The sequence below is a fragment of the Symphodus melops genome (genome assembly GCF_947650265.1).
Source record: "Symphodus melops genome assembly, chromosome: 6".
NCBI classification, from domain to species: Eukaryota; Metazoa; Chordata; class Actinopteri; order Labriformes; family Labridae; genus Symphodus; species Symphodus melops.
Window position 1 is genome coordinate 26,066,479 of NC_136696.1, and position 15,685 is coordinate 26,082,163.

General features: G+C 45.3%; 1 protein-coding gene across 4 annotated transcripts in view; it reads left to right on the forward strand.

The window, feature by feature from the left end:
• kif21a (kinesin family member 21A) overlaps nucleotides 1-15,256 on the forward strand; it is a 46,109-nt gene extending 30,853 nt beyond the window's left edge. For 2 of the 4 annotated variants that reach the window (XM_079346961.1, XM_079346962.1), the window contains 19 exons: nucleotides 120-227; nucleotides 511-579; nucleotides 743-888; nucleotides 1,124-1,268; nucleotides 2,574-2,768; nucleotides 2,862-2,963; nucleotides 3,199-3,364; nucleotides 3,854-3,874; nucleotides 4,607-4,664; nucleotides 4,759-4,813; nucleotides 4,915-5,114; nucleotides 5,729-5,854; nucleotides 8,533-8,669; nucleotides 9,650-9,824; nucleotides 9,993-10,157; nucleotides 10,790-10,907; nucleotides 11,155-11,325; nucleotides 11,728-11,927; nucleotides 12,140-15,256. In XM_079346961.1, coding sequence (XP_079203087.1) covers nucleotides 120-227; nucleotides 511-579; nucleotides 743-888; nucleotides 1,124-1,268; nucleotides 2,574-2,768; nucleotides 2,862-2,963; nucleotides 3,199-3,364; nucleotides 3,854-3,874; nucleotides 4,607-4,664; nucleotides 4,759-4,813; nucleotides 4,915-5,114; nucleotides 5,729-5,854; nucleotides 8,533-8,669; nucleotides 9,650-9,824; nucleotides 9,993-10,157; nucleotides 10,790-10,907; nucleotides 11,155-11,325; nucleotides 11,728-11,927; nucleotides 12,140-12,230 — 2,448 coding nt within the window. In that variant the 3' untranslated portion in view covers nucleotides 12,231-15,256. Of the gene's footprint in view, nucleotides 1-119; nucleotides 228-510; nucleotides 580-742; nucleotides 889-1,123; nucleotides 1,269-2,573; nucleotides 2,769-2,861; nucleotides 2,964-3,198; nucleotides 3,365-3,853; nucleotides 3,875-4,606; nucleotides 4,665-4,758; nucleotides 4,814-4,914; nucleotides 5,115-5,728; nucleotides 5,855-7,581; nucleotides 7,657-8,532; nucleotides 8,670-9,649; nucleotides 9,825-9,992; nucleotides 10,158-10,789; nucleotides 10,908-11,154; nucleotides 11,326-11,727; nucleotides 11,928-12,139 lie in introns of all 4 variants that reach the window. The other 2 variants (XM_079346960.1, XM_079346963.1) reach the window with 2 other exon arrangements.
• The last annotated feature ends 429 nt before the right edge of the window (nucleotides 15,257-15,685 follow it).

Genomic DNA, 15,685 nt, shown 5'->3' on the forward strand with positions numbered 1-15,685 from the left:
TGCTTTAAAGTGTCCTAAAATGATTCTGGTCGAAATCTTCGGTCTTAATTCCATCATTAGAATATATTCAGAAAGAGTTATTAACCTTTTACATTGTGGATGTAATGTTGCGGTTCCAGGTTCGTCTCATGAAGCAGATGAAGGAGCAGCAGGAGAAGAACAGGATGAATGAGTCTCGCAGGAACCGAGAGATCGCCTCCTTAAAGAAAGATCAGCGCAAACAAGAGGTCAGTCTCTTTTATTTCTTTTATTTTCTGAGGTTCTGCAAATTATTTATACAGTCTACTAAAGTTTAAATACTTTTACCTAATAGAATTAGTGAAATAAATATTGTTAATTTGACTTTATTCTTGCTCACACGGTCGAAGACGAGTAGGTCCAAGGTGTGAAGTTGGGACTTGTCGATGTTGTACTTCGCAAATTCTGTTTTTTTGGTACCTAAAAAGCTTTTCATCGTGCACAGCCCTACATGTGTCTCAATGCCATAATTAGATTGTTGTCGTGTTTTAGCATCAACTAAAACTACTGGAGGCTCAGAAGAGGCAGCAGGAGCTGATTCTGCGGAGAAAGACTGAAGAGGTGAGCAGCAGCAGATGGATGTGGATAGTGCTCATGCATTATGTATGCAGCAATACTTGTGATACATTATGCATGCAGAAACACACGTGGAGTTCGCTCAGCGCTCAACTATTCTGACTTTTTTTTCTTTTTCTGTTTCGTCGTGTGTCTGTGTGTGTGTCAGGTCACAGCTCTGAGGAGGCAGGCCAGACCCACCTCAGGGAAGGTTGTCAGGAAGGTAAATCTCCCAGATTCATCACAGGACTCCCCCCATAGACCCCCATCTGGACGCATGTACTCCTCCGGCAACGCAGCTCCAAACGGCACCAGGTGAGCGTGTGCCCACGAGGCTGCATTCAAAGGATGTTAATGATTCCAGATATGCTAAGTGAACATACTTTTTCTAAACACCTGTACCATAATAAGGTATCCTGGAGTTCTATCAATCAGCCTTATAACTTTAAGGATGCTCTGTCCAAAAACACTCCGGGGCAAATCAGATATTTGCAAATTTGCCATGAAATTTCAATGAGTAATATCTGACGTCTCGATACCTTGTGTGTAGGTATTTGTACAGACGTACAGCGGGCGTTTACTCCACCAGAGTGGCCCGTAATAAATGGCAGTCTCTGGAGCGACGGATCTCTGACATCATCATGCAGCGGATGACCATCTCCAACATGGAGGCGGACATGAACCGCCTCCTCAAGGTGAAGCGTCATCCATATTAGCATAACGATATTTATGTTTGTTTGTTTACACATTCTCACAAACATGACGAGCTAACGTTATAGCCACCGTGCACGGCTAAGACGAGCTAACCGTCTCGTTATTTCAACATCACAATAAACTAATGGCTGCTTGTTGGCGTTCAAATGAAAACCCACATTTGATTTCATATAATGCAGCGCTAGCTAGCTAACAAACCGGGCTAACATTAGTGAACATTTAGACCAATATCTCTGGAATGTCTTCATCCTCCTCTTGTAAGATTTACCAGCAGTAAGACGACATCGCTGCAGGCACCTTCCCAAGCGTTAAGATGGAGATCCACATGAATAACGCAAATTAGGATGCTGACTAGACTGCTGCCGGTTTAACAGCAACATAATGCACAAGAGCTCAGACAAGAAACCAAATCATCAAGGTACTCCAGAGTTGCTGATCTTTGGTGGAAACTTAGCTGGGAGGAAATTCTGATAATGAATAATTTAACACATTTTAATTGTATAAACACAAAACCTTCTGAATACAACCAAAACAAAAGGGTGTACAACTCAAAATCTGCTCATGACATTTGGTGTGTTATTTTCTGCCTGCGTACAGTAGATGAAGACTCAAATAGAAGCTTACACATGCATACTGAAGGTGTCGGTAACATGCATCATTTACGCTCCGCTCTACAGTCGAATCGTTGTGTTTTGGCGCTGGAAGTGCCAGTGAAGAGTTTAGTCAGATGTCTGTGCGGAGGCTGTCGAAATGTCTGTGTCATATTTCAAGCTCGTGACAGCCGAGCGGATATTTTAAGGTTTGTTCTGGAGGAAAATTCATGCGAGGGTCTGATCACCGCTACATCACACACACACACACACACACACACGCTGCATCATTCGTTGACATCATCAGCGGGCAACAGGAAGAAAAAATAATGCCTGCAACCCCCCCCCCCCCACACACACACACACACACACACACACACACACTTGTACAGCTGCAACATTTTAGACAGCTCAAAGCGCTCTTAACACCGCAGGTCACACCTTCCCATTCACACCACATTTCACACACTGATGGCAGAGGCTGCTATGCAAATTGTCAGTATTAAGTTATCCATGCATGCATATTCACACACTGTTGGTGGAGCAGCAGGTTAAGTGTCTTGCCCACATGGCTGCAGGAGCTGTCAATCAAAAACTCCAAACTTCTGGTTGTGAGACGACCGACTCCACCGCTGGTCCACAGCCACGGTGATCACATTTTTTTTTATAACAACGTCTGTGTTGTTGTGTTCACAGCAACGAGAGGAGCTGACCAAGCGTAAAGAGAAGGTCCTCAGGAAGAGGGACAGGCTGGTGAAGGAGGGGCCAGAGGTTGAGAAGGCGGCGATTCCTCTTAGCGAGGAAGTGGACGCTCTGACGGCTAACATCGACTACATCAACGACAGCATCGCGGACTGTCAGGCCAACATCATGCAGATGGAGGAAACAAAGGTCAGACAGCCAACACACTTTGGGGAGTGGTAGAAAGTAAGTTATCTTTTTCATGTTTTATTGAGTCAATTTGAGCTTCTTTTTTTTTTTCAGGAGGAAGGCGACACGGTGGACATCTCTGCCGTGGTCGGTTCTTGTACCCTGACTGAGGCTCGCTTTCTGCTTGATCACTTTATGTTAATGGCTATCAACAAGGTAACAGCTCTCATTTTTACAGAGAGTAATTTTAACTTGTCATATCTGAGTCTCATTTGCAAGAAGCATGTTGAGGAGGCTCCGTGATTTTAAGTCCTGCAGGTAGTCATGCAAAGAGTTAAGAATAAGTCATCTCATATTTAGACGTTAAAATAATAGTCTGTAAAACTGAAACTATTGTGGCGTCTTACCGGGTCTTTGTGAGTTATCTACATCTGTGGTCTGGACTCTTCAGGGTCTCCAGGCGGCCCAGAGGGAGTCCCAGGTGAAGGTGATGGAGGGCCGGCTGAAGCAGACGGAGATCACCAGCGCCACGCAGAACCAGCTTCTGTTTCACATGCTGAAGGAGAAAGCCGAGTTCAACCCCGAGCTGGACGCTCTGCTGGGGAACGCACTGCAAGGTAACAACACTGTTTCTCTTGAGTGAGATAGGCCTGAAGATGAGGACCCCAAAAAACACATGGACCAGTCCCCTGATTTAACCTCCCAACACATCCTGGACGTTTCAGTAACAGGATGTAAAATGTAGAGTGGGCGGGGTCACTGGTCAGTTGCATGATGGGGCCTCCTGACATGCTCTTGCTCGTTGCCTTCTGCAGAATAGAAGCTGGCCTAAATATTATAAAAAGTCTGGCACAAAGTTTGAAAACCAATAAGAGAAAAAACACAAAAGACTTTAGATTTCAGTGTTAATTGAAGTGTAATCGTTGAGCGTTTGTGCCAGCCTCTGTTCAGCAGGATGCGGTGTTAAAGTAGCCTCACTTTGTTTTCCTGAGTTTGTTTGTTTTGGTATTTTTTCGGGGGATTGTGTTTTTGATTTGTGCACTGCCTCTTTTTTCTGTTCCCCCACGTTTTCTTTTTCTTTTTTTTGTTTTCTCATGTTGGTGCAGAGATAGGTAACATCCCGGCCGGTAAGTGAACCCACATTAGACTCTTACCTGTGTTATGAATGCATGTTCCCTTCCCTTTACAACTGGAGACTAACTGAGCGTAACATGACCACCAGGTGCATGAGGCGCGATGCAACCAGGCTTCCCTCCATCTGTCCCTCCCCCTCCCCCCCCTCTCATCTGGACACACTAGTACCTCTTCCTCCTGCTCTCACTAGCTCCATGTGTGCTACAGCCTTCATGCTTTAGCACCCTGCTAATCTGAACCTTCCACAGGAGCCTCACAACGTGGATACTGTAGCTCTGTTGGATCCTGTAGGTCAGCTGACCAAGCCACGGACTAATGATTCTTTTCACCTCCCCACCTTGTTGTTCCATGTCGGACTCTTTTACCTGCCCGCACATCTCTCTTTATAACACCCACCACCTGTCCGCTGTCTGACCTTTTTCAATCCATCCGGCCCCATTGAGCTCAGTGAGGACTAAGTCTCTGTTTGTTGATAAAACAGCATGGCGCTGCTCTGACATCGCCCCTCGTCTGCTTCGATCGTTCATCTTCTCCTCATCCATTATGCGCAGCTTTTTAAAATACGGTCAAAGACGAGTTCTGTCAGTGAGAGAAAGCAAAACAGATAACAAGTGCACACTTCAAGTCAAAGCTATATAAGCTGAAAAAAAAAAAAACTAGTTAAACAAGTCATCAGTAACATGCAAAGAGTCAACTCTGATGTCATCATTGATCTCATTCAACAGAGAACGGAGACGACAGCAGCAGTGATGAGTCTGCACAGAGCCCGTCTGCAGAGGGAAAGTACGTTCATGGTGTCTTGTTGATGGAAAATGAAGCCAGTCTTTTAAAGAGAGAGTTGTTTGTATTTACTGAACATGATGCGTTTTCTCCTCAGTACCTTGGCATCAGATCTCATGAAACTCTGCGGAGAGAACAAAACAAGAAATAAGGTATCAAACTCGTGAAACGTGCTTCGTCTCTGCCGACACATACGCATTACAGTATTTCTCTGATAAATTCTCGTTTGTTTTTGTTTTGTTTTGCTGCACAGGCTCGTAGGAGGACCACCACTCAGATGGAGTTGCTTTACGCGAACAGTGACTCCGCCCCCGACGCTCCTGCAGACTTCTCCGGTCCGATGCTGCCGTTAGTTGAAACGCCCGACGGGGGAGGAGACGTGGAGTCGTCGGGCTCCTCAGTCAGGGACTACGCAGCTCTCTCTCCCGGCTTTTCCTCTAAAATGGGCAGCATGTAAGTCCAGGGCCGCCACTCTCTCGCTAACACAATAATTACCGCTTCCTTCCTTCCTGCATGTTTGATGCTTCATCCTCGGCTGTAATTTAATTTAGCTTCACATAATTCATGAGCATCCTCACATCAAATGGCCATGCCTTCCTCCTACTGATGAGTCTTTTGAAAACAGCGCGTAGAGAGCAGCCAGTAAACATGCTGTATGTGTTGTTTATTACTGGCCCCTGCATTAAACGGCTTTTATTCCTACACAGCTCAAATACTAACTCAGCTTTACACCCGAGTGCACGCTGACTCCTCTTTCAAAACTGCCGTGTCCTTCAGCCAATTAAGACAAAGAGTGGTACAATATTTTAGAACCAATTCTGCACAGTGTCCTTAATAAATTAACGTGAGCTTTGACGGAGAACCACCACTGTTTTGGGACTTTAAAAAAAAAAAAAAAAAAAAAATCAGGTAAATGTGTTTCTCTGTGTACTTCATCTTTTCATTGTGGCCCTTTGATTTTATTTTTCATTTTCACATTCTTTTCTCCTTTCATTTGTTATCCTTTTGTGTTGTGTTGTGTGTTTGTGTATGTGTGTGTGTATAAATGTGTGAAACTGAACCATCAGTTCTGGCTCCAGAACTTCACCAGGGCGGGAAAAACGAACTCCGGAGCCCTCCCCGCTCGCTCGCAGGAAGACCTATGACAAGTCACAAGCAGCGTCGGACAGGGCAAAGATCAAGGAGATGAAACAGTAAGAGCTCGCTGCCGACGTCGTGGCTGCAGGGCCGAGATCACGCTGAGTAACTTCTCTTCAGCTACTACTAATACTTCCTCCTGTGGGTTTCCCGCTGCCGAGAAGCATGTCGTCTCAGCTGCGCCTTGTGTGAAAACATGAGCCGCAGCGTTTGACACTGAATTACAAGTCCCATTGTTCCTAACTAACCTGGATATTATGACTCCCTCTGAGCCATAATGAGATTATTCCTCTCAAAGTTTTTTTGTAGTTTGACTTGAATTCAGGGTTCAACCTGCTGCTCAGCCTCTTTCCTGCTCATTCACACGATCGACTGTAGTGGTCACTGTTCCTTCCCTTTCTTTGTCTTATCGGTGAAATCTCGGGAGAGAGAGACTGAAACGGAAGAACGAGCAGTTCCCCCTGAAATGTGCTTCTCAAGAATAATAAGACGATAACAACGAGACGTTTCTGTTTCCTGTCTCCTGACGGCAATACTTTTTCTGCACCCCAACAAGCATGGTCACTGTGTGACTGCATGAGGACTCAAAACGTGTCCGATGGCAAAGCCAGCCAACAAATCTGTGAGTTTGACTTTAATGGTCGCAGCTCATGGAGACTCCAGTTGTCTGATTGAAAGGCTTGAAAGGGCTCAATCAAGGCGTGTTTCAGACTCATCCTACGCTTGGTTAGATTCAAGCTGCAGATGTGCATGATGCTTCCATCGTCTTGGACTTCAAGACGAGTTTCCCCAAGTGGACGACAAAGCCCGCCGTCGTCAACATCAACAGCTCGACCTGTAATGTAAGCGTACGGGGAATCCCATCATAACCCTCTGTGATGTCTTCTCTACGTGCACAACATGTCTGAACACATGAGCACATCCCTGTCAAGCTGTCCAAACAGTTTCTTCTGTATGACGTGAAAGCAGCATATGTGTCTCCCTTCTGCCCTCGTGCAGCCCGCCCACACTCCTGCCACCCGTGTGTAAACAGCTCTGCACACTCGTGAATTATGCTGCAGCCCTGCTCTCTTCCATCACAGCCCGATCGTCGCCCACCACATCCGCTCTTCCCTTCCCCTCCTGCTTGCACCCAGTAACCGTGTGACAGAGCGGGCACAGTGCGGCACACTGCGAGCGTCGGGCAGGTTTAGTCAGGATGGACGATAAATCCGATTGACACAAGCCGGCCGGGGATTCAGATTAGAGTCGGGGAAAGTGGTGCGGATTATCTACAGTGTTGCACTCAAAAATAAATAAATAAATCTGTCAATTAGTATAAAAGTCTGACTCAGAAGGAATCTCCTGCTAATACTGGATCCCTGATACCACTTTCTAATGTCTCCACGGCTCTCTCGCACTCATCTGGCTTTGTTTATGACTCGTCCGCTCAGCTCGTTCCTACATCCCAGCCTCTTCAAAAAAAAAAAAAAAAAAAAAAAACAGAAATCTTCACTTGCTTTTGCCTCGTCTGTTCGCCGCTCTTCTTCAGCTGCTGACGCCAAACAAGAGAGGTCGATTTACTCATGAAAGGCTGGAAGTGCAAGTCATACGTCTCACTGATCTCCACCTGTGCTGCACAAAGCTTCCTTTCCTTTCTGCCTCGAGCCGCAGAGTTTAGCACTGTGCTTCCTGGAAACCTGTTTTTTTTTTTAAGCAGAGCAAATAAATAATTTTCGAATCCAAATGATGGATTTGTAAATCAGCTGTCAGGAATCTCTGATACTTTCACCCCTCTCTTCAGTGCAGACGGATGCTGTCACCTGTCCTCCAGCCACATGCTGCGTAACCTTTCCCCTCCTCCATCGGAGCCACCCAAGTACACAGTTTGTTGTTTTTGTCTTATTTGCCTTACGGGGTCACTTCTGGTGTACAGGGCTGAGGTGGATCTAATCACAGACTCTTCTTGTGTTGGCCTTCCTTCTTTTGTCAACGTCACACAAGACGACTCTCAGGTCGAAGACGACTCATCCAGACCCAGACTTCATATAAACAGGGGATGGAATACTTCTCAGGGATCAATAGATAATTATAACAGCATCCTCTTTTTAAGCCTTTGAACATTTCAGTAATCTTTTCTCTCCAGTTCAGCCACTCTTTTATTCGGTGCACAACAGGCCGTGTGAAAGCTCATTCATTAAAAAAAAACCCTCCTTGTTACGGCGGTGTGGATCGGTGGTTCACCATCAGCTCGTCCTGCTGCTCCTTGAAGATCTGCGACTGTAGTGGAGGATAATGATTTAACACTTACACAAGCAGATGTCAATTTGTCAGCCAATCGGTGATCAATCAGGGCTCCTGTGTTGCTTATTGGATGGTTGCACCCTTCAGGTCCAACACTGCTGGTTTCCAACCATCATCTGTCTTTGTGTGTTTTTTAATCTCTTTCGTCTTTTGAAGGGGCAGCAGGGGTATTTTTGGACTCGTGGTTTTCTTTTTCTTCAGCACACTGAACGGTGACTCTGAAAACAGCTGCCTCCTAATTTTCCTTTGGACTGTTCCTGTCATCTCTTTCTATTCTTGGTTTGCAGCGTCGTGGTAATCAGCCATGAGAGCTGCATGCTGTGCATGATTCTGGTTGCGTGGGTGTGATTTATTCCTGTGCTGCGCTCTGATTATTCGACAGTGTTCCGTCTATTCTGCAGCTTTTTATAGTTTTGTGTGTGTGTGTGTGTGTGTGTGTGTGTGTTTCCAGGGGCGTCATCAATCCCGTGCCGGCCACTAAGAGCAGCCGCTCAGCGACCTTGCAGTGCGTCCACGTGGCGGAGGGACACAGTAAAGCGGTCCTGTGTGTCGACTGCACTGATGACCTCCTCTTCACCGGATCCAAAGGTTGATAACACCCACAGTCATCCCTCCATCCTCCCCTCCGTCACCTCCTCCCCTCTCCCTCATCAGTATTCCTCACGTGTCTGCTTCCTATACTGGCAGTGCTAATTTATTCCACTTTGACATGCTCGTATGCTGTTAACATCAAATAAAAGCTGACAGGGTTTAATTAAGATTGGCAGGTGCACACAGTGTGGATAAACGAGATGTAGAAGAAATGACATCACACATACACTAAAACTATTCTAGTTAAGAAGCCTTGTATAATAATGAATGCAGGGAGACGTATTGGTAATAAGCTACAGTGAATCGCTCGTGTATCCTCCTGGAGCTGCGAGGTCTGATGCCTCCTCCGTGCTGGAGACAGTGTACAGAGAAGTCGGTCCATCTCTTTCTGCTGAACGCTCGATTCGAATCCTGATGGTCAAAGGTCAGGGTCACTGTGACCTCCCACAATGTGCAATTTTACCACAAATCAATCATTTCTACAAAATACTTTTTTACATATCGTCACCTTGTTAAAATATTTTTTTTAGAAAAATGTTTAGTTTTTTTGTTGCCTAAATCAACTCCTTATGATGCTGAGAAAAGTAGTCACATCTATGTGATTTATATCCCACCCTGAATCACGTCTCAAACGTTTGCTTCAGGGCGCTGAGAGCGTGACGATGAGTGAATGTTCTTATTGTGTCCTGCAGAAACAATATGCCTCATCGACAGTAAGCTGACGTGACACTGTTATTAATACAAAGAGGCTTCACTTAAGAAGAATAAACCTTCCTGATGTTTCTTCCAGGCGTTGGAGACTAAAGTGCAAACTTCTGTCGTCTGCCTTTTATCACCTAAAACAGGCTCTACGTTTGGACTCATTTTCAAACAGCCTTGATTTTGAGCTCGACGCGTTGGCGTTCTAGTTTTGTCCTTGTGGTTGTCTCAGCGTGGTCTTTACACTCGGAGATGACAGACCGTGTTCTTGTTGGCAGACAGGACCTGTAAGGTGTGGAATCTGGTGACGGGTCAGGAGATAATGTCCCTGGCCGGTCATCCCAACAACGTGGTGTCGGTCCGCTACAGCTCCAGTTTGGTCTTCACCGTCTCCACCTCCAACATCAAAGTGTGGGACATCCGGGACTCCGCCAAGTGCATTCGAACACTAACGTGAGTTTACCCGAGTTCATGGGTCAAGTAAGGGCAACAGTTTAAAATAATGAATCAGACGGCATCACAAGTTAAAGCCTCTAAAATACCACATGTTTTATGAAGTCGTGTGAACATCTCGTTTCTTTTACAGATGCAGAAATGTCTCATCCTTGTTTTGTTTTTTAGGTCTTCTGGTCAGGTCAACGTCGGAGACGCCTGTGCGTCTAACACCAGTCGGACGGTCACCATCCCTGCAGGAGAGAATCTGGTCAACCAGATTGCTCTGAACCCAAACGGAACCGTTCTGTACGCCGCCGCCGGAAACTCAGTCAGAGTGTGGGATCTGCGAAGGTAAACGGAGGGACTGAGAAGGAACAGAATTGTCTCATGTAGAATGAAACAATCCAGGTTGAGGGTCCCGTCGTCATGGAGATCATTGCTTTGCAGTTTGACTTTACGTCGACGTTACTTTACCCCGAAGAAAACGTCAGTGTAAAACATTTTCCATCAGTCAAGTCAACACCGACACTCCCTGCATATCGGCTCTCTTCCTAACTTGGCTAAACATTATTCTGATGCCTCACACACACACACACACACACACACACTTCATCAAAGCACATTGCGGCGTCGCTGCACAGTTTGAGGAGCTGATTCATTAAAACCTGTCAGGTATCCAATCCCAAGCTGTCAGCGTCCAGTGACAGCCTGTTTAACTTTTGATGAATAGCCTTTCTTTTTTATTTGAAAGGGGAGACAGTCACAGGCAGTATAGATGATTAAAAAACCAACAATATGCACTCAGATTAAACTCCCTCACTCAATTCTAAAACTTGTTTGCCCACGTCATGCTACAAAGACTAACTCTGGGATTTCATGTCATGACGTTTATTGATTTTCAGCTGCTTGCTTGTCGTGAGGCGGGCTACATTTTCTCCCCTTTAATGTCTTTGTTCGTTGTCTTTTTTTTTTTTCCTGCTCAGATTTGCATCCACAGGGAAACTTACCGGTCACCTCAGCCCTGTTATGTGTCTGACTGTGGATCAGTCGGGAAACAACCAGGACATGGTGATCACCGGGTCCAAGGATCACTACATCAAGGTGAAGCTTTTAGAGTTTGTTCCCAAACACATGCTTATTGGATCACCAAATCTTAGACGTATGATTAAAGCAGGCGATAAGATGCAATTTGATTAATTTCAACAACAAGGCAGTTCAAAGGGCTTTACACAAGACACCATGACAGAAGAAAGAAAAGATACATTAACAAATCCATCCTCAGCTAATCCCCACAAAGTGCTGTAACATGGCCGGCCCGTTAACGCGGCGCTCTGTGGCTCTCTTGCAGCTGTTCGATGTGACTGAAGGCTCTCTGGGGAGCATCAGCCCCACACACAACTTTGAGCCTCCCCATTACGACGGAATCGAGTCTCTGGTGGTCCAGGGGGACATTTTCTTCAGCGGCTCCAGAGACAACGGCATCAAGAAGTGGGACCTGGACCGCAAAGACCTGCTGCAGGTACTGGCTCTGTGAGATAAGATGAAACCCCCCCGCGGTGTCCTTTATTCAAGGTCAACTCCGATTCAAAGTGCTCTGCCTCACTCCACTTCCACCTTTTAATAAAGCAGCTTTTGTACATAAGAGCACGCAGCCCAAAGTGCTTCACAAACGAATGACAGACAGGAAGTAAAAAACAGAAACGGACAACAATAGATGAAACAGGAAATAAGGTGATGAAATAATTCAAACTAAATTAAAAACTGTAAGAAATAATCAGATATGTTGGAACTAATTCAAATTAGATTTAATGTAAAAACAAAACAAAATGTGTTTTCACTGTCTTTGCAAGTGGAAAAAAAAAACACTAGCAGAGCTTCATTCTTCACTTGCTGATTTTGAAACCGTTCATTCCTCCAACAGCAAGTCCCAAACGCACACCGTGACTGGGTGTGTGCGCTCGGTGTCGTGCCGGGGTCTCCCGCCTTGCTCAGCGGCTGCAGAGGCGGAGTGCTCAAGCTGTGGCACACGGACACTCTGGGGACTCTGGGGGAGCTGAAGGGCCACGAGAGTCCCATCAACAGCATCTCCACCAACAGCAGCCACCTGTTCACCGCCTCCGAGTGAGTGTCGCACACACACACACACAACAACCACATTACACACCTTTCACGTCTCGATGGTGCCAGGTAACTTTGAACATGAACTCGTAACAACACATGTACATAGCAGCAGAGACAGCTTCTGAAGATTCGGTCTTTTCATGACTTCATCAACTGAATGGTTCGTTTGCTCTCTGGTCCGTGTCTGACTGTTTCGTGCTCCTGCCTTCCAGTGACCGGACTGTGAAGATCTGGCGTGCACGTGGTGGACTGGACACCAACTTAGAGCCGGTGGACAACGCGGACGAGGTGGCCAGTATCTGAACACAGCTCCCCCTGCTGGGTGTGACTTGAGAGGACACTTAACGGCGTCTTTGGATGCTGCTGATCCTGCACTTTGATCCCAAACTTGTTTAAGCCCAATGCTGACTCCTGAAACACCTTTAACGCCATGTAACCTTCGTGACTGAGCCAAGCAGACCCACACTAACGCCATACTTCTTTTCCTAAACTTGTGCTAGTTAGTTTACTTCAATGTATTGTTTATACTCTTCGCAGTATTTTTTTTTTTTCTTCTCTTTTTGCGCTGTAGACGATTCGTCATCTGAGAACATCACAACGTCAAGATTTGATCGATTTGAGAGTGGAACACGACAACGACAGAAACGAGCCGAGCGCCATTCAGAACTGTGCCAGGATCAGAACATAACAAAGTCTAGAAGTTGCGTGAGAGGAGAGAAGGTGGCCGAGCGAACGGGTTGGTAGCTGGTCTTCCCAAACCCAGTTCTCGGGTTTGTGACGATTTTATTTCTCGGCACTCGAAGCAGAACAAACGTCCCCGCGCTCCTTTTCCCCTCAAGATGAATAAAAGTGTCTCTGCTGCTCATGTTTCATTATCGTTCCCCTGAACTTCCCCCCCTTCCTGCTTTCGTTGCTTTCCCCTCCTAAATTCATGCAGCTGTTTTAGATCAGCGACCAAAATTGCGCACGTGTCGTCCTCGCTGTCCTGCACTGCACTCGTGAACAGTTCACACTTTACAGTAGCAGCAAAACGTTTGACATTTTGAGACTTGTATTTATTCCCTTTCTCACTGAGAGTTTGTTGGTTCTGCTCTTGTGTCTCTCTGTGAAATAGAGTTTTGGTTATCTTGGCTTAGCTTAGCATAAAGGCTGGAAACAGAGAAAATGGCTGTTACGGCGTCGTCCATCGACTGTCAGCGTCTCTGATGTCGAATAACTATCATGCTTTCTCTCTTCTAAGTTTGAGTTTGCTAAATAGTTGAGAATTTGCCAAAACATAGGAAGTCAGAGTTTAATCTAACATCATTGTTTTTGCACAGCAGCTTAATTAAAGAAGAGCAATAACACACGCTCCTTCAGACGACCGTTCAGAGCAGATTCAGTGTAAGAAGAGAGGAGAAGCTGAGAAGCTGACGATGTCGCTCGTGATCAAGCTCGTCAAGTCACCAGCTGCTGATTGTCAAACAAACAGTCAGTATCAGCAGCTCGAAGCGTCGTCAGTAAGCCGGGTCTGTTTCAATCCTGCGACTGGTCAGAGGCGACGGAGTGATCACAGAGCAGTCGTGTTCAGAGAAGGACAATATTACAACAACTTTTATGAGTCAAGGAAATGAAATCTGAGCTCGTTTTGTTGTTGAACCATTTTAGCCCTTTTATTGAATGACCAGCCAAAAGATACAGATCATTACATTTACACAAATTACTTTTTTTTTGTATTGATGTCAGAACGTGCCTGACTCTTAAAAGAGGAAATATGGAAGCAGATTTGTATAAAAACCCTCGGTCATGTGCTGGAATATATCTCAGAGGTCAGCTGTAACCTCCTCTGTGTGAAAGTCTTCGGCCACTTCTATTTCCATAACTCAACTTTTTATCAAGGTACAACCTGAAAGTACAGGTAATTTTTTTTAAGTTAGTATTCATTCTCTGCGTTTAGCACATTTTGATGTCTTTAAAAGTTTCTTAAAAAAATCTTCCACTAAATAATCCCAGTCTTTTTTTTTTTTTTTTTTTTTCCAGCCGTTCTTCTCTAAATTGAAACTTTCTGTCTGAGCAGGTGATCGCACACTGTCTCTGTCATATCCAGGTCTGGTCTCTCTGACTGTTTAATCAGCTGCTTTTCTTTTCCAAATATGATTCTCTGCATCAGGCAGCGTGTTTGGAGTCGATGTCAGGCTGAGAAATAAATCTGTTTACAATCTGGCTCTTTCCAGACCGACTGTCAGAATAAATCACGATATCGTAATATAACACTGTCCTGTGTTTGATGTATGGATTAGGCAAACCAGATGTGATGGGTCGATTTTGAAAGCTCAATTACCAATAGGCAGATTTTTTTTTCTACATGTATAAATATACCTGAAGCCAAAGCCAGGCTAGCTGTTTCCCCCTGCTTTCCAGTCTTTATGCTAAGCTAAGCTAATTGGCTGCAAAAGTGTTGAACGAAACTCTCAGAGAGAAAGGGAACAAACCTTTAGGAAATGTCAAAGTATTCTTGTAAATCTTGAGCACTTGTGAGAACCGACACAACTAGTCTTTGACGAACACTTAAGAGGTTCACATGTATTCTGCACTTGTTGTCCATGTTTCATTGTACGTGTGTAAACGTGTGCTCACTCTTTCACATGTCGCAGTTCGCGCTCACTGAATCTTCACTACTGAGATCGTCGTCTAACTCCCGTGCTGCTAAGTCGTGTGCTCACCTTCTTCAAACCCTATAAAGAGGGCTCTCTCTTATCACGGACTCCGGGTGAGGTCCGAGCAATGTGTTTGTATATAAATGTGATGGTAACTTTTAGGTTTCTTTTTTTGTTTTTGAAGAGGAGAGGCCTTCAGCCCCGCGTCGTGTCCCAGCTCTGATCCTTGCGGGGCCTTCCTGGAGACACTCGCGGCGTCTTATGATGCAAACTGTCGCGATTGTGTGCTGTCACTTTTTGAATGTTTTTGGTGAAACAGCAGCTGTTGGAGTTATTTGAGTACACATCTAATGTATGTAAACAATGTATTTAAAAAGAAATCAGAGCGAATGTTTGTTGTGTGGGACCACAGATTTGGAAACAGTCCCACATGAGGACCAGATTAGGCGAGCAGAATAAAATCTGTGGACGGAGCTTTTCCTCCAGTGAGCTGGTAGATTGTGTTTCGTGGCCGACACGTTTTTTTCTTCTCTCTTGTTCGCCTGTTTGTAATGCTCTCCCTGTTACACATTTCCCGGGCGTCTTCCCCCTCTCTTTCTCTCTCTGGAGTTTTAGAAGCCATTCCCGAGTGGCGGACTCTGTAGTGATTCTAATGTCAGATGCCTGGTGAGAATAAACGCCATCTGTCAAAAATGACAACTTCTGTGTGGTTTTTTTCTCTGGTCTGTCAGACATTTTATAAACTACATGTAGCCGTCCAAATATCTGCAGGTTGGTCACTCGTACAAACATGTAGATAGATCTGTATTCATATTTCTGTGTATAGGCTCTAAATTATTGTTATTGTTGTTAAGGACCATTTTTATGACGTTTTCTACGAAGGTGCTGGCTAAATGAAAACAATGCACTCAGTTCTGCAATCACAGTTTTGGGGGTTTTTTTTTAAAGGCCTGCCACATAAAAGTCGCCTAACGTTGACTCCTCATGAAATGTCAGAAGTAACCAATCCCCTTCATACACATTGATATGTCGCCACAGAGGCAGCGGGAGCATGTTGGGAGTCTCGCCCAAGGACACGTCGTACATGTGGCTTTCCGTTTGAGAGTCACAGCCGGCCCCCTG